This window comes from Lissotriton helveticus, chromosome 7, assembly GCF_964261635.1.
Source record: "Lissotriton helveticus chromosome 7, aLisHel1.1, whole genome shotgun sequence".
NCBI classification, from domain to species: domain Eukaryota; kingdom Metazoa; phylum Chordata; class Amphibia; order Caudata; family Salamandridae; genus Lissotriton; species Lissotriton helveticus.
In genome coordinates this window covers 623,226,543-623,245,848 of record NC_136068.1, presented here as the reverse complement: position 1 = coordinate 623,245,848, position 19,306 = coordinate 623,226,543, and the positions used below count along the sequence as shown (strand labels likewise).

At 41.9% G+C, this 19,306-nt stretch overlaps 1 protein-coding gene across 6 annotated transcripts in view; it reads right to left on the bottom strand.

The window, feature by feature from the left end:
* Positions 1-5,395: 5,395 nt before the first annotated feature.
* The window catches only part of PRR14 (proline rich 14), a 489,848-nt gene continuing 475,937 nt past the window's right edge, over positions 5,396-19,306 (bottom strand). For all 6 annotated transcript variants that reach the window (XM_078652836.1, XM_078652834.1, XM_078652837.1 and 3 more), the window contains one exon: positions 5,396-8,303. In XM_078652836.1, the coding sequence (XP_078508962.1) occupies positions 8,042-8,303 (262 nt within the window). In that variant the 3' untranslated portion in view covers positions 5,396-8,041. The remainder of the gene's footprint in view (positions 8,304-19,306) is intronic.

Sequence of the window (19,306 nt, the reverse complement as noted above, 5' to 3'; positions counted from 1 at the left end):
TCTAGCCATGGCAGATGACTAGATATTAAAAATAAGTTTCTTACATTTGCTCATTGCCAAACATCTTGAGTCAACTTGAACAGAGGATAAGACATTACCCCAGCAAAGTTTGTTGAGGAAGAATATATCTGTTATTGCCTCAGGCAATTCTCCTGTGTCCCCCAATGATAAGAGCAAATGCCCTAAAATCTGGAGATTCTGCTGCCATTAGTGGAAAGAACTATCTTATCAGCAAGTTGTACAAGTATGAGTACACACATAAATATATCTCCTCATGAGCCACACTGTCACCACTGCCAGCGTCTTTGTAAAAAAGCGTTGTACATACTTTATACCAAAGGGAAGAACCTTGAATTGGTTATAAGAACCTTTTATCACAAACCAGAGATACCGCTGATTAAAATAATGCATTGATATAAGCAGTAGCAGCTTGTGTCCGATAAAAATGGTGCCACGCAGGCTGGTAGGCAGTAACAAACAACAAAAAAACACTTACCCGACGCTCGGCACTCTTTTCCTCGCTGCTCTTCTGCTCCTCTGGGCACAGGCTCCCTGGGTTGGAAAGAAGCCAGTGCGAATGGCGGTTTGGCCGTCCTAAGACAGCCATGTGCACGGACAGTAGGCCCAACACCCCCCTCGACTGCTGCAGTGATGTGGCCCTGCCCATAAGACTGATTGATAAAAAATACAATTATAATCATTTTATTTTTCGTCTGAGTCTGCGGGAAGGGGGACGAGGCTCCTCTGCCATAGCGTCTGGATATAAGGAAGTCATCATCTTTCTCTTCTATGGTTCCTACATAGTTGCTTTTTTACAACTGTAGTAAGACACTGTGTGAGGTCATATTAGATGTTTGTATCTTGATGAATGTGTTTACACATCTTATGTTGTACAAATATTAGGTACAAATATTTTTGTGTCAATGTCAAATCCTGTTTGAGAATCTGGAAATTTACCAAGTACCCTTCCTAATTCCAGTCAAGTGATACCTCTTATGCATTCTTCTTGCACAGCTGCTTTAACGCTAGCTCCAGTACTTGTAACCGTCCTTATTCGTATCTTTCTAATCCTGATTGGTAATCTGGAAATATACCAAACACGCTCCCAAATTCCAGTCTTGAATGGTACCTCTTCCAATGCATTCTTCTTGCAAGCTGCTTTCCACCTGTCTCTAGTACTTGTAACCATCCTTGTTTGTATATTGATTTGGAGGAATTTGTGTCTTTTTACCAGGAATTCTACGCAGTAAGAAAATTCTATGATATTTGTACACATTTGTCTGCTGAAAAAGAGTGACATGTTCGTAGATATGCAGTCTTTACCGATTCTGTATATACTGGGAGCATCTCAAATTCATTTGTTAGAACATGTACTACCTTAACTGCTTTGAGCCTCTTTTCCCTCTGGAGCTAAACGACTGGCTTCCGTGATTGCTCTGGAGCCACTGTGACTGGCTTTGAAAACTAGATGTCATGATCTGGTTTTGTTACTTGGTATTTTAGGACATTGTACCTTATCCTCTTCTCAAAAATGGGGGAACCCTATGAAAATAACACCTGTTTGTAAGGCCTCTCATAGCCTTTGCAGTATAATTGGGCTTTTTCATTTGTTCCAGATCTTGATCTGCAGCTGAACAACACACATGTTCTCAAGTAAAAGGTAAATCAATTTAATTTGCATATATTTTACTTTTAAAACCGGACATTAAGCCAGGAATGCCTTCTGAAAACTGTTCTTAACTGCCTTCTTGGTGTGTCAGCCACATTCAAAGCAAACTTTGCAATTGTTCTGCCTTCTTTAACTATAGCCTTCAACTTATTCTGGTATTCTTCTGGATTGTGCTGAAGTATATCCCAGCTCCTCCCCTGGTCGGAGTGTCAAGAGTTGGCTAAGCACCATTATGTGGCTGGTGCCTCCAGTTTTTCTGCCCATTGCCTGTAACCTTTTTCTGACTCTACTGGTGGGTGATGGAATTGCTGACAATTAGTTCCACATGTGATCTAATGAATTGCGGATCCACTGGTGATGGTCTGTGTTTCGGTTTGATCCTGGGTTAACTGCTCTAGAAGAGGCTGCTCTTTTGATTACCTTGTTATAAACGCATGTTCAAAGGTTTGTGACTTTTCTGCCACTTTTGAAGGTCTTTTAGTTTGAGGCACAGTAGGCTCATGTTCTTCTGCCTTAAGAGCCGCCTGAAAATGTATTCAAAGTGCACTTCTTGTGCCTCTATAGAAAAAAAGCCAAGTCTCTCAAGGTCAGAAACTATTTCATGTTTTCCTAGAGCCTCCACTCAACTTAACCCCATCTCCTCCAAGTTTGGAGCCATCTCCTTTTGTCTACAAAGGATGGGTTCTCCAGATTACTCCATCTTACTCCAGTATAACAAAATATCCTATATCTATGAATTCATCTCTTTGGCTTAAACAATGAGCTAATGAATAACGTGCTTGAGGGAAAACCACAAATGCATACAGTATGTTCATAGTCCGAAGCAAACCCATGATGTTAGAAATTGAATAGAGTACTCAAGCTTTAAAATGACGCAGAGGAGAGATTAAGTAAACTACCCTGAAATACTTTCTCTGACCTAGTTCAAGACACCAACTAAAACAGTTGATATCCTCAATGATAAATCGTCTTTTCCACAGTAGTATTTGTTGATTCACAGCAGAAATCGCAACAACATTTTCGAGAGCTTTCCCCTACACCTCCTAACCAAACACCAGAAGAAAACAAGCATTTACAATGCAAAAGGTCTCGCAGCATTAAAGTTTGAGTTATTGGCATTGTGTATGACAATGCGTTGCATAAATATTTTGCAAACTTTGAATTGGTGAGCAGTGAGTGTGTGTGCAAGAGTACGCTGTTGCTCACAGCTGTTATTCACACAGCTCTGATGATGCACCTGCGGAATCACCAAGAGAAATTAGAAAAGGCGTCTATTGACAGTCCTTACTTATAGCTAAAGCCCATGATTTTTCGGGGTGTGCTAAGTGTATGTCTCACACAGATGCTTGTATCCGCCTACCCTGATTCAGAGTTTCATGACCACACTATGTTTCAGCTCATGCCTAGTTTCATTCAAACTAGCATTGAGTTTTTTCACACATACCATTTGAAACTTGTTGGCACACATGAATACTCACTTCGACTATAAAAGCATCTAATTTCTTCTCTCAGCCCAGGGCAGCAGACACATAATTAACTGGACATACAATTAGCTACCAACATCCATAAAAGAAAAAGCATTCGAGCGACAAGCTCTACTAGCCCCAGACCCAACATAAAGGACAAACAGCATGGCAGCTCCCAAGAGATCGAAATCAGAAAAAAACTCCTGCCGACCTTTTTATGAGCTATGGAGCAGAACTATATAATGCACAGAAAACCGTAGACATCACTAAGCTATCACCAGAAACCGAGAGGCACGTGCCACATTCGAGCTACAAGGTAGTTTTTCCATGCACGCAAATATCTTACCGTTCATCAAATCCGAATAGTAGTCTGATATCACACACTTTAAATAGGAACTACAAACTACATGCAGAAGCAAACGATATTCTGGAAAACTCTCTGAAAAACAGACCATTTAAATTTCTTGGGGACTATGCTAATAATACGCCAAGATGATCGACTCAACTGATGACTTCATTTATGCAGACACTCTGTCGTTGATCAAACTACACACTGTACCTCACGTTTTGGTAAATCGTCATGGAATGCAGGGCACACAGATTACGCACTGGTACAACAGTGCATATATGCACAAATTAATTGCGGTGTCAACTAGGCTGAGAAATTCATGAAGTCACACAATTTCCAAACGGCACAACAGCACCGCCTATACTTTATTATGTTGCTCCCAATGTTCATACAGTTTTGCATCTGTAATGGTGAAAAGTGAAATGGAAGATGCTCGTAAGAGGTCATATCTACAAGAATGTGTTTAATGAACCATGTCACCCCACAGCATTGATCGCGTGCAGGGTGGCGAAAGCGCGTCTCATCCCTGCGTTTCATGCACATTCTGTTACCTGCATAACCGGCGCCCCCAGGGTCCACGCCAGTGTCCAGCACAGCAATAACCATCCCGCGGCCGTTGTACTCTGGGAATCGGGCGAGGAAGCACCCCCCTCGTCACTGGCTCTACTGTCTGCTCTGCTTCCTGTGCGCACGCAAAACGAAACCTATCGTGGGGCGGGACTTCCGTGTTGTGAAGCCCGCGCCCACGGAGTGCCTGGAGGAGTAGTGGTGACGCGGGGCTCCCATGCCTGGAGAGCCCCGCGGTCGGAGGCTGCACAAGTCCGGAGTGCCGGGGAGCGGGGAGGGGGGGAGTGGTTGGTGCCTGTATCTGTGCTTGGGGGGAGGGGGGGAAATGTCTCTCCGTGCGTGTGTGTGTGTATGTGACAGCCGTACAGGGAGAGACAAGAGCGAGCTGAGACGAGCATGCAGAATTGTCTCCTTTCTCTTTGCACGCGGTGAAGGCAAAGCACGGACCATAGTGTAGCAGCTAATTAATAGATGAAAGCCCGGCGTCTAAAAATGGAAGCGCTTGATCCTTTTTTAATAGAATATGCAGCTAGGCGGAGGGAATAAGATTATGATGAGCACGAGCAGTTTGGTGGATGAACGAAGGAGAAATAATACGATGAAAAGTCTCTCCGTGCATGTGTGTGCGCATGCGTGCAGGGGGAGGTGTGCCTGTATATGTTGGCGCTTCCCAGGAGACAGCCGCGCGCGTGGCCTGCGCCGATCGCCTTTTGAGAGAAGCGCGCGGCCGGCACTGTCTCCTGGGAAGCAGAGTCAGTAACAATAGATCTAGGCGAGTACAGTGCTTACGCACTGTATCGCTACGAGACCTAAAAAAACTAGAACGTAGGGCATATTTTGTGGCATTGTATGCTTAAGGTGGAAGTCAGAAGGAGTCGTAAAGCTCCATCCTGGTTGATACCCACATAGAACAGGGTGCAAACAATTCAGTACTAGAACATGACTAATGAAGAGTAGCAAGAGAAGCACCTATGCAATTGTAGTTGGCATTGCTAGGGAGGAATCTTCATGCAGTAGGTTGGCATGTGCGACATATGTCTGTAGGGAATAAGAAGATACTCTTGATGAGGAGCAGTGAAGCTGTGATGCCAAGAATCATCAAAGTACCAATAACAGTTGTGAGCTTTATTATGCTTCAGCCACGCTACAACCATTGGTCCTCAGATATACAGCCACGCAATAGCAGAGGGACACTTTCATATACATCCACAGCAGTGTGACTATCTGACAATTAGCCAATCTTACTGCATACACCCTTGTGGCACAATCATGCTACAGCTCTTGGACCTCACACCAAAGCGGAGTTACCCTATGACAGAGATGTAATAACTTTATACAACTGTATGAGTCTTCAAAACACAAACTTTAGTTTTTTTTCACCATATCGCACCTCAATTGTGAGTACACATCTAATCGTACAAGAAATGTTGTAGAAAGCATTTAAAGAAAATGTTTTACATTCCATGGTGCTCAGCAGAAGTGTTTCCTACCAGGTGGTGGATTGTAAATATTAAACAACATGTAGTAAACAAGTGCAACACACCTATGTTTTCAATGTAGGAAACACGTATTGTTACTTATTTTTTTCAGTTAAAAGCCTTCAGCTCTTGAAATTCACTTCTTAAATAGATAACGAAAATATAGCTTGTTATCAATCTCGCCTCATGCTGGTAAAAGTGAACACGTTTGGTAAAAGTCTTACATCTGGAAGGACATCTAACTTTCCAAGTAAATCTCCACATTGCTTTACATAGGTGTACTCAGATTCACAAAAACAGGAGCTCCCAATTGACAATAATGGAAATAAGATTACCTGTTACTTACATATATTCCTAAACTTCTAGAGAAATTCTGTTTATCTGTAGTGAAAGTTCCTTGACACATGACAAGTTAAGAATTTCATTTTCGCATCTGTTGATATTTTGGCATCTTCAGTATAGGATCTACACTATGCTTTTAAGGTTCAGTTTAGAATAATAACTGACTCTTGCAATATGCCATTGGTATTGTTACAATGCACTCAGAACCGAGTGCAGCACCTGACAAAGTGATAGGGGAATCCCCTTTCTTTGGAATACAATGGAAAAGATACTTAGAGGGACACTCACATGGTTCCAGTCACACCAGACAACCTCAGACTATATATGAAAATATTTTTTTTTTAAATCATTAGAGAAAGACATCGTACTTAAGATGGTGGCTATGTTTCTTCAAATTGCTCCGTCATTGTTCTACTGCATGCCCCCTTCCTTCTGTGAGCTGTACAAAAACGAATAGAATACAACTGATCTGTTGGTAATATCTGACTGACGACTACCCTTGCCCTTCTCACATACATTTAATCATAGAAGGTGGGGGCTAAATAACACTGCAGCTGCGGTCCTCTTTAGTTTATAAAAAAAAGGAATGCAGTAGGGAAGGATGGATGAAGGCAACCTGAAACTGATCATAGCCAACTTAAAGGCTGATTTTCGAAGAGAATTAAAAAAAGTATATACTACGTCTCAGGGAAAACGTCATGGTATAAAACGATGTACCTGGAGACCTTCTTTGATCTACTACAAACTTCTGGTGGGTTAACTCAATCGAAAATGTGAGCTTCTGTCTTTTTAAGTTTACATGAAAACATGTGAATATTTACTTGAATATTTTGAGCTATTCCAGGTATGTTTTTTTTTTAAATGCAAGAACTGGTGGTTTTGGAGTTTGAAAGAGAAAGCAACAGAGTATTATTTTCTTTTACACACGCTGAAAAACCAAAGGATTAAACTGTGATTTATTTCTGAAAATGCAGGTAATAAAAAGTGATCATATATATATATATATATCTTTTTTTTTTTTATTCCGTCTGGTGAAAATTTTTTAAACACTGTGTGCTACCGGTATTGCAGGAGTTCACTCGACGTTCTTTCATGGACTATGACAGTAGGACATATTATAGTTTAGAGACACTCCGACTTACTGTAGAAGTAGGTTGGAGAAACTGTCTGCGGAGCATGCAGTGATAATGTTTGCCCTGTAAGGGCTGATGGGTGAGCCTTTGGCATTTTTCCCGTTAGATGCGGCAACAGTTGCAGGTTCTCAATCTGTAAATGGGTATACTGCTGCCTATTTGTTTTTGGTTTTTCCAGGACCAATAGCAAGACATGGGTAGACAGTTTGAGTAGGGAAATGTTACTGACCTCCCCCCCCCCCACTTCTCTTTCACAGATGGACGGTTGAGCGTTTTTGATATCTTCACTAACCCTAGGTCTTTTACTAACTACAGAGCACTGTTTTTCGGACGTATGTTTGCTATGTATCTTCACTCACTGTGTTTGAAATGTTCATTGATTACACCTCCATTACATGGGTGGACGGCTGCATGTCTGGAATCTTCACTCCGTGCAGAGCATTGTTACATGAACACAAGGCTATGGTTTTGGAATTACCACTTATCAAGCCCTTATTTGGATGTGTAAGTCTTAGGGGTCAGGTGGTTTTCATGCTCCTTCAGAACAGGAAAGCACAATTTGGAAAAATTATGATAACAAGCACACAGATGCCAAGTTCCAAAGTGGACCGTGGGGACGGTTGACGCAGCTGCCTCAATACATTATGAAAGAACAGGGTCTAAATAGACAAACTTTCGAAGTAGGAGACTCGAAGAGCCATGGACATTGATAACAGCTGCTCTAGTAATCTCTCCACCACTTTAGCTATCAATACAGTAAAGCCAACACTGTATGAGCATTTGCGGCTCTTTGTCCACCAACACTGCAAGTTGACACGCTAAACTGTTGCTGCACTCTGTCCATAAATACTTAGAATCCACACTTTAAGAAGCTCTGAGACGCTGTCTAAATCAATATTAAGAGCAGAACCCTTTGCAAATCTCTCCACCTCCTGTACAAATTAACACACAATCTCTTAAGGAGGCATCAGATATTAGCACTTCTCTGTATTGGAAAAATGTCCTGAGCAATATTTGTTGGGTGAGCACGGCTGAAGTCAGCACTCCTCATCAGCTGCAAAGAGTGCGTCCAGTTCCTGCAGCCTGTGCTGAAGCAGAACATCTATGTCAAGCTCTTGAGCCTTGGTCTGCTGCCGTCTTCCTCGGCCAGGGACCATAACCTTCCCTTTCTGCCGTGCCCTGCGCTTGCGTGGTCTGCAGCCATCATGGAATTCCATCAAGCGTTTCACTTTACGCTGGCTGGTGAAGATCATGTTGCCGTTGCGCTCAAGGGGCTCCTCAAAGATCGTCTCATAGGTTCTGAGAAACAGAAGCAGGAAACACAAATTAATGAATGAAAGTAGAGGAATTCTCATGATAGGTGAACAACCACAAAGCATTACAGGTGAACTTCATTCTTTACACACAAAACAAGGCACATGGTGTGTTTGCCCATCCTGCAACTGAATAAGATTGGGATAGAGTCTCTCTTTCTGTAATCATGAATACAAGTGTTCACTTACTCTCAACCACAACGTATCCAAGTTGATACCGGTCAGCACAGCTAGGTACAATTTGGGCTTTGATTGAGACTCATAACTTAGTATCCAGTAACAAAGCTGCTTGCCCGAAATGCTGCTTTTGCAACCTTGCACCTTTCCCAGGTTCCAATGTTTTCCATGTTGCTACCATGTTGTGACTTAGCTAGTTAGTATTCTTGAGAAGAGGTAGAAGATTGATTGGCTTCAGCACTGGGAGTTTCTGAATTCAGACCAAGACTACATCATCACGAGCACCTCATCAATCTGATGCTTAACACCTGTACTAAGATCTTTGGGAAGATAATGTATCCTATAGGCAACTATTTATTTTACACACACAAAACTTGGAAAAGTGTGGTGGCGTGCTCATGGGTCTTCGAAAAAACTGAGATGTAGACAAAGATGTTGCAAGGACTACATTTCTTTAAAAGCGTGGATTTTTTTAAGAGTCTGATAGCATGCACTGAGTAGCAAATAAAGGCAGGGTGTGAATGCCGGCAGGCAGGAAGATGTACATGGAGACCTATGCTCTCATTTCCAGATGGCAGGCCAATTGAATTATTCAAAAGACTGCAGTCTTCCCTCCTGGGGACACACCCTTTGGATATGCAGGTATAGCATTTACGCAAACTGTTATCTCCGTTTGCTGCAAGCTACGATACATCCAGAGCCCATCGATAAATCTTTGCAAATACAATTCTTGCTTTTACAGCATAAACAGTTCCAGGTTATATAAATCTAGTCTAACTGGTAGACTATAATTTACATATCGATAACCTCGATGGGAAAGTTAAAAATGTCCTGCTTACTACAAAAACATTTAGCCTGGTTCAACTAGTTCAAACTACCACTGCGATAACGAACCTTATATTAGAAAATCTTTGCACCTGCTGAATTTATTGAAATTACATAAACTGCCTCATTACGTAGCACTGCATATATATTTAAGTTCATAGAAGCAAGGGCCAAATAGATCTCACCAGTGTGGATGTGCAGGGACAAAATTATCATTTGAGAATCTGTGAGTAACCAAGTGAGTCATCCAACCGTGATTTCAGATCTTAATCAAAGTATTGACGTATTTCCTACAATCATAAAGGATATACTCTACAAACCCTTAAGAAGCCTACCTGAGGAACGTACAGCGAGCAATCATTACTATCCTTGATCAGTTAAAAGAATTATGAATACAAAACCACAATATCGGAACTAAAATTTAAAAAAAAACATGGGGGAAGATGATCTAGGACCACACCCCAAAAACTATTTGATGTTCTTAACACTTGCCAACCAAAAAAGTGTAGCCAACTCCATCTATTAATCTCAAAATGGGATAAGCTCTGGATTTGTGTCTATTCAAAGACAAATCAATCTGTTCCCTTATTGTAACAACCTAAAGACATTAGAATTCCCCTAATGAACAACTAATCTTAGTAAAGTCTATAAATCATTGTCCATTTATCATTATATTCAATACTCGATCAGTGGAATCCTACTATTGGTCATAAAATCTGGCTCTCCCCTAGATCACCAAGAAAAAAAGCACTAGTTGACTGCATCGAAGGAAGCTACAACAGCTGCATGATCTTTTGGATCGTGAAGGATTTCACCTTACCCTCAGCCACTGTCAAAAACATCAAAACCTCCCAACAACTCTGCGACACCCTATCCAACTTCTTCACCATCAAAACTTCGACATCAACTTCGCGCACCAACTGAAGCCCAGAAAACTCATTGCTAACATACCTACCATCAACAAGCCGACCCTCTGACCGAATGGACAGCTCTCACCAGAAACAACACAGCGGCAGTCATGCAGACAGACCATCCTGACCCACATCATCAACACCTCTATTACATCTGCCACCTTCCAGGATAAATGGAAACTTGTAGAAAGCAAAAGCCCTCCTCAAGAAGCCCACAGCAGTCCTGAATCATCTGAGCAACTTCTGACCCATCTCCCATATCCAGCCAAAGTGATTGACAAGGCCATCAACAAGCAACTCACAACCCACCTCAAACTTCACCATCTTCTAAACAACACTCAATCAGGATTCAGAAAGAACCACAGAACCGAAATAGCAGTGACTGCAGCCACCAACAATATTCAAATCATCCTGGACTCGGGAGAAACAGTGGCCCCCATCCTGCTCAACCGCTCTGCGGCCTTCGACACAGTTGCCCACAACACCTTCATCAGAGGACTCAGCTAAACTGGCAAAAAACATACGCTATCTAATGGATCTGTTCCTTCCTCATGGGAAGAACCTAAAGGATCAGACTGCCATCCCTCACATTAGAGGCCAAGAAACTGATATGCAGAGTCCCACAAGGATCGTCCCTCAGCCCCACCCACTTCAACATATGCATGACACTGCTCGCTAACATTACCCAATCACAAGACATTACCGTCATCTCCTATGCTGATGACACCCAACTCATCCTCTCTCTGTCGGATAAGACAACCACCAACAGAACAAACATCACCAACTGCACAACCATGGTAGCAGACTGGATGTGAATCAACTGTTTGAAGCTTAACTCCATCAAGACGGAAATACTGCTCTCCGGAAACAAGACCTCCCCCACGGGAGACCACCTGGTGACAGTCGGAGCTAGGTCCAAAACCTACACCGACAGACCACACAAGAAATCTAGTGATCATCTTAGACAACAAACTCAACATGACGGCAGAAGTTACCGCAGTGTGCACCTCCTGCGTCCACATCATACATGTGCTGCAAGAGATCTTCAAATGCTAGGCTCGGAAAACCAGGACAGTCACGCAAGCAGTCATCCCCAGGAGGCTGGACTATGGCAACACTCTACACCAGAATTTCCAAACAATTCCTACACAGACTCCAGACCATCTAGAACACTGCTGCAAGACTCACCTTCTACCTCCTACGCTGTACTCGCATTGCACTGCACCTCAAGAAGCTTAGCTGACTCCTCATTCACAAGTGCAGCCAATTCAAACTTCGCACGCACACATACAAAGCCCTACACAACACTGGGCCAGGATACCTGAACAGCCACATACACTTACACTTACACTACCCCACCAGAAACCTACGCTCTGCCTCATTCTAACCCCCACACACTCCCCGCATCCGCAAAAGCAAAACAGGAGGTTGCTCATTCATCTACATTGTACCCAAGACATGGAACAACCTTTCCTCAACACATCAGAGCCTCGTCCACACTTCTCAAGTTTCACAATAAGCTTAAGACGTGGGTCTTCATATGAGCACTCTAGGGGTCACACACCATCCCAAGTGCCTGGATACCCTCTCAGGTAGTTAGTGCACTATACAAATTTACGTAACATATATCTTTGTCCTGTATCCATCTGCTTTCCCCTTAGTCAGACAACTGCATCTACAGCCAAGTAACTAATTATCAAAAAGCATTATACCTCTAAGCATGAAAAAAGGCGTGGTCTCCCCATTATTGAAGACACGAAATGGAGACATGCAGAATGTGAATAACTTTTGCTTAATTACTCTACTCCTAGCTTTGGGTAAAAAAAAAAAAATAGTGGTGGACACAACTGTCAAGAATTCAGAAAAATAAAACATAAGTGAATGGCAGTTCGGTTTTTACCACAGACAGGGCAAATCCTTGCTCCTAGCAACTGAGCGATTAAAACCATCTTGCATGAAGTAGGCTCTTCTGGGGTCATTTTACCTGCTCTGTCTGTAGTTGGTTAATATCTTAATTACTTGCAAACATCCGGACCCAACACTAGATGCAGGTGTGTGCACAGCATGTGAGCTACAGCTCACATGCCTCGACATTAGATTTTCAGCTGGAATCCTTATGGTGTCCTCTTTACCCCATTCACATTTCTAATCTTCTTGTGAGCCTTCTATTTAGACATGTTCCAACCTCTGACTGTGTGGTTATATTGCACAGAATACAAAATACATCAGTAAAACTGATTTGCCACAGCGCATGGCTTGAGGATGTTTGACGTTTTAATGAATCCTCACTGGGTGGTAGCGCAACAAGGGGCCTTTTATAAGGTCTCTGCTTGATACTGAAGGTTCATCTTTAAACAGGTACCTGCTTGTTTGTGAAATACTTACAACAAGGGGTGGTGAGGGACAGAGTCTCTGAATTAAGCAGAATACTCTCACCCAGTCAAAAGATCAGGGCTAGATCCAACACCGTTTTTTAGCTCATTGCACCATCCCAGTTTCAGAACCTGGCTGTATGCAAATTAGTCTGTTCCTGTCCCAGTGCATGATGGGAACAGGGCAAACCAAACTACAAAAGCCAATTCTTACACTGGGAAGGAAACAAGCTTCCGGGGACCGGTTTCTGGCATTACAGCCGTCTTCGGCCCGGCTTGCTTGAATCCTGATGGTGCAATGAGCAAGGGACTCATGTCTGAGTATACCCTTCCACGCTTAGGGTGGACAAAAATATTTACAACAAGGGGTGGTGAGGGACAGAGTCTCTGAATTAAGCAGAATACTCTCACCCAGTCAAAAGATCAGGGCTAGATCCAACACCGTTTTTTAGCTCATTGCTAAATACATCATCCCCGTCCCCTAACTCCAGAAGGACAATTGTTGCTTCATGCCCCCGCTACAAAAAAATATATGCACGCGGGGACACACTTAGATTTTCTGAACGTTCAACTTTGGAATGAGTTACCTTAACATATGAGACAAATCATTTTTATTTCAGGGAGCTCTTAAGACCCCTGCTAATCTGCTGGAGCTGTATTATATACAGTGCCCTGGGGGTGCAAAGGATGTGTACGTCACTTGGGCAGTAGGTATTACAGAAGGGGCCACAGACGCTGCTGCAACCCCTGTGTTGCAAACTGGCACAGTACGCCCTATGTATAATACATAACTTGGTGTGCAACAGTTCTCTGCTTACTTGTGATTTTACTACCAAGAAACCTTTAAGGTGATCAGTGTGCTTTCAATTTAGTGAACCATGTGAAGTTATGGCAAACTTTGGCTCTAATGGGTGCCCCAAGCGATATTATTGACTATCTGTAACAAATATATAAATGACTAAATAAAACAGTTTGATATGGAACTGGAGGAGAGTGTACTACCAGTTTTAGAGTAACATGGGGAATTGAGCAGGGATGTGTTCTTGCACCACTCCTGTTTTCTTTATATATAAACGAAATAGACTGTTTGCAAAAGTCAAAGGCCGATGTCCCTAAAGTTGGTAACCGTGCTGTCCCCACTTTGCTTTTTGAAAATGACGCAGTTCTTTTGTCCAGAACGGCTAATGGGCTCCAGTTCCTTATTGAGAAGTTTGCAGAATATATGCAGAAAAAGGATTAGTACTCAATCTAAATGGTCTGCGGAAAAGGGAAGACAAAGAATAGGACACACCATGTAAATAGGGTCCCTATTGCAGAAACACATTCATTCTCGTATTTAGGAGTGTTATTTACATCAAACGGCTATTGGCGATCTCATATTGATTATCGCAAATTAAAATTCATACGGACTACAGAGGCAATTTTTACATTTTCAACAAAAAAATGGGGAACAAACCAATTAGGGAACTTTTGACCATTTACAGGAGTAAGTGTCTTACTGGAACTTGTTATGGTGCTGCGCTTTGGGGAATGGCTAACCGTGATATCCTTCAGAATCCAGAAAAGATCTTCTTAAGAAGATTGCTATCTGTTCCCAACTCTAACTCTATATATATTGTGCATAAAGAACCTGCTGCCCCTTATAGTAATGATTTTATCAGCGCAGCAGGCCTTACTGTCTGGCATGGGATATGGATAAGGAAGGAACCAAATTTACGTAGGAAATCATTAAGGGGTGTCTCACCCTTGAGCATGGTTAAAAAAATCCCCTGGCTGATGTATGTTAGCAATCTTTTAGAAGAATGCGCGGAGAACATAGATTTGAATAATTCTTTACACATTCTTAATTACAGTAAAAAGGAATTAAAAACAGGCCTTATAGATTTAAGGGAATGGCTAAGAGAAGCTGAGGCAAATTCGAAGAAGTTGAGTAGGGCATACTGTGATAGGCGATAGGCCCATTGGACCAGGGACACAGCGTTATCTACTCCAGGTCTAGAATATAAAACACAGATTTTATCTTAAAAGCTTAAGAAAGGCGACCTGCCACTTTTTAATAGCTTTCCCAACCATGGGCAAGTGGAAACGAAATCTCACAAAGTGCCCTTGTGATGGAAAATCGGACCAGACAACCCTACATTTCATTTTATTCTGTGATTTTTATAGAGATATTAGGAAGAGCACTTAACGTCCATTATTCTTAAAAAAAATTTGCTTACTGCAATTTAGAAAACCAAAGAGTTTGCAACGCTGTGATAGTTTATATATCCAAATGGCAATTGAAAGAAGAAAGCATAATTCACATCTAGAGGGCTTACTTTATGAAGACGACATATAGTGATTAGTGATATTTTGGGATACTGTGTGATCCACACTCTGCACTTGGCACTTTATGTATACATTATTTAATGTGTTTAATTTTTATTGTATTATGTTTATTATGTTTGAATCATTTTTAATTTCTATTTGTATTAACGTGCTGATCATAATGATCTGCGAAGATGTTTGACTTTTTAGGATGCTTTTATGGTTGTACTATATTAAGGCTGAATTTTATTTGACCCATGTGCTTTATAAAAACTAAATCAAAGCAAATCTAGATGGTCCAAAAGCTACAAACACCTGTGAAGTAGTTCTACTATCTCTGGGTGTAACCAGATAACTCGGAACTGTTCTGGCACTGAAGGGGCATAAAACATTTTGGTGACAGGAAGAAATGTGGAAAGAATACTAGCAAGTCAACAAACAATTGCTGTGAAAATCAAAAAAGGCGATGGTAATAAGGTGTGCCTAACTACATTATCTGTACGGATCAGTAAAATATTAACCAATAAATCAAGCTTGCAAAATATTTAACGTACTAGCTCAAGTGACGGCTACAATGAGATCAACATTAGAGTAATAAATAAAAACCCCATCTCTTTACGTATCTGTCTTAGTAACACAAGAAGGAGCAGGTTGTCATGACATGGACAAGACACACATCACCATCATTACCTTTCACCCACACTATCATCTCCACTTAGCCAGGGACAGAACTACAGCTCCTCCAAAAAACTCTTCTGCTGACAGAACAGTGTCTGCACATGTTTCTGGTTTTCACATCTATTTGTTACCTGGCAGTCTCCATTTCAGTGAACTGTGCATTGGTTTCCAAGCATAGCCGGTATTTTAATGAATTGTACAAAAATATTTTCTAGTTTATTTGCTCACTGTTAACATCTGCATGAGTCAACTTTCACGTATAGCTTTTACCCTAACAAAGAATGAGGTTCAGTAAACTAGACTAGTACACTTTCCCTTTCACAAAATAGCACTAGGTGATGCTATGTCCGCACCCTAACAAATCAGCAGAAACTGCTCTGAGTTGCAGCTTTCTTAGAGCACTTTGACTCAGTTAGTGTGCGTAAGCCTTACACGCAGCAGGATTACAGTTCCCCAGCAGCCAGGGATAAGGCTGGGTTTGTAATTCAACAGGGCCGGATTGATGTAAAGTTTACCGTGAACACTTCAGCTGTGCAATTCTGGCTTGACAGCTTCTTCAAATAACATTGCAAGCCAGACTCCGTGACAGAGACTACCTGTTCTCTCGTCGTCATAGCCACTTCTATAGTACTCAGTGGTGCCTACTCCCGATGCCACCTCTGGGAAACACCAGCGCACTACGGTGTGAAAGATGCGCCTTGATGTCTCCTCAAGAGGGGGTAGGGGGATTGGATAAAATAAATGAGAGAAGAGACCGACAATGGTTATCCGCTTCCTGCGCCAATCTTCTTTCAGCAACACTTGCTTCTGGTTTGGGCGCTCAGGAGGCTAAATAATGACAACACTCATTAATCCTACCCTCTACGGTCTCTCTACTCTCCTATTTTCAACTATGTATAACGTACCAGTATAACCCTCAGCTTCTGCTTCTCTTCTATTTTCCACTTCTATAATATTTGTCAGTGAATTGCGTCTGTCTCAGCATATTCTTTTCTGTCTTGGAATAACCAACATATTGTTTATTAATTGTGGTTTAATCGGTAACTCAGTAGTTACTTATTATCGTCTAAAAATATGTGACATACCAAGTTTGTGTCTCTCTATCCTCTACTGCTTATTATAATTATCTTTTTTCTTATTTGCAGGTACCAGATATTGGTTGATATTCTCAGATGAGTATTCAATTCAGTCACTTATTGCTCTAGAAATTAAACGTAATATTAATCAGACTAACACTCAGCAATTATCAAAGACTTAGCTTGTTGAGGAGTCCAGGAATACACGTCTTGACTTTCTCCGCTTCGCTTCCTTAACTATTCTTTGACGCTCTTTCTGCCGGTCAGCGTCTCGTCCTTAATTGCGGCTAACGCAGACTTTTGAAGCCGCGTAACAATCTTCTGTGTTTCTTTGGTAGTCAGCTCTGCGCATGAGCCCAAGCTGAACGCGATCTTCGGGGAAGAAAGCAAGTGTCGGGGAATGCGCACTGAATCCTCTCGAAGGATTCCTCTATAGCGGTCTCAGAACACGGGCTCAAGAGTTGAAGGGAAAAAACTAGAAGAGGAAACCCCTGACTAAAACTAACTTGGAACACTCGGAAAGCACTACCGATTGGGTCTCGAATTCAGGTGAAGTGCGCCAACATTCTAAGTTGAGCATTTCACATAGAATTCTGAGACAGACTGCAAAAGACTAGAATGTCACCTCTTCGGTTTCCAAGCCACGTTCCAGGTCAGAGTTCTCATGTTTTTTCTGCTTACAAAGGGTTGTTTGGCACTCATGAAACAAAGAGAAAGCTCATTGTTTGCAGTAGTCCTGAAGCTCGTAGGGATCTCCATTGAAGTTATAAGCACCTTAATAGTTCTAACCACATGCAGGAATCCAGCAGCACTTAATCATAGAATATCCTTTTAAGTGTAGATGTTAGCCTTTCCTCAGGAAGGACTGCAGAAACACTTAAGAAATAACAATGTGCAGCCTGGAAAAGAGGCTACATCGAGAAATACTTTGAATTTTGCTACCAAAGGCTTAAAATACCCATGAATATGTACAATTTTGAAGTGAAACTTTCATAGACCATTTTAAATCTCTTTCACAAACCATTTTTGGAAAGAAAAGAGCTTAAGGACAGCAGGATGGTGTAGCCTAATAGGCTACTAATGGAAAATGCTACTTACCAGTATGCATCTGTTCTTGGCATGTAGGGCTGCTGACATTCATATCTTTGCATAGATCGCCGCCTAGTGTTGGGTCCGGATGATTGCACCTTGTTGTCTTGGAAGAGTCTTCGAAGTATCACGAGATAGGGGACTCCTCCCTTGGACTACAGTGCGAATGGGCATCCACTCGATCCTCAGATTGTTTTTCGCCATTGTGCCAAAGATGGAGTATAGTAAAGTAAAAGATGGCCATGCAAAGAAAATCCTGCAGCTGTGACAGGCCCCGGGGAGGAGGGTGGGCGATATGAATGTCAGCAGCCCTACATGCCAATAACAGATGCATACTGGTAAGTAGCATTTTCCGTTCGAGGCATGTGGGCTGCTGAATTCATATCTTTGCATAGACTGTATAGCAGTACCTCCTTTAGCGGTGGACGCCTGCCCCAGCTGCCGCGGTTTGAAAGAGTTTTGAGGACAGCTTGGCCTACAGCAGCTTGCTGCTTTGATTGCACATCTACACAATAGTGCTTAGTGAAAGTGTGTATGGTAGACCATATAGCTGCTCTACAGATGTCTTCTAGTGGAATGTTTCCTAGGAAAGCCATGGATGCCCCCATTTTGCGCATAGAGTGTGCTCTTGGGGGAACTGTTAGAGTGCGTTTAGCTTTGTGGTAGCATATTTGAATGCATTTAACTATCCATCTGGCTATTCCTGATTTTGAGATAGGATTACCCTTATGTTGTGGTGAAAAAGCGACAAACAACTTTTGTTTTCCTGAATGTTTTGGTTCTATCAACATAGTATAACAGAGCTCTTCTCACATCTAGTGTGTGTAAGGCTCTCTCAGCTACTGACTGGGGTTTTGGAAGAAAACGGGCAGTTCAATGGTTTGATTGATATGAAAAGTGGATATGACCTTTGGCATGAACTTGGGGTTAGTACGTAGTACCACTTTACTTGCATGTATTTGCATGTAAGGTTCTTCAATTGTTAGAGCCTGTAACTCACTTACTCGTCTGAGTGAAGTGATGGCAATTAAAAATGCCACCTTCCATGTTAGAAATTGCAGTTCACATGAGTGGAGGGGTTCAAAAGGAGGTCCCATAAGTCTGGTAAGTACTATATTTAAGTTCCAGACTGGTGAAGGTGGATGTTTGGGAGGGATTATCCTTTTAAGCCCTTCCATGAAAGCCTTGATTGCTGGAACTCTGAACAGAGACAGGTGTTGTCTGTTTTGTAGGTATGCTGCTATAGCTGCAAGATAAAGTCTTATTGAAGAGTATGCTAGATTGCATCTTTGAAGATGCAACATGTAACCGATAATGTTTTGTATTGAAGCGTCTAATGGATTGATTTGGTTATTGTTGCATTAGATTACAAATCTTTTCCATTTGGCTGCATAGTATGCTCTAGTAGTTGGACGTCTCGCCTCTTTGATAATCTTCATACAATCAGGAGGCAAATTGAGATATCCAAATTCTAAGACTTCAGGAGCCAGATCGCTAGGTTCAGTTGATTGGGATCTGGGTGCCTGATTTCTCCATGGTTCTGAGTTAGAAGAT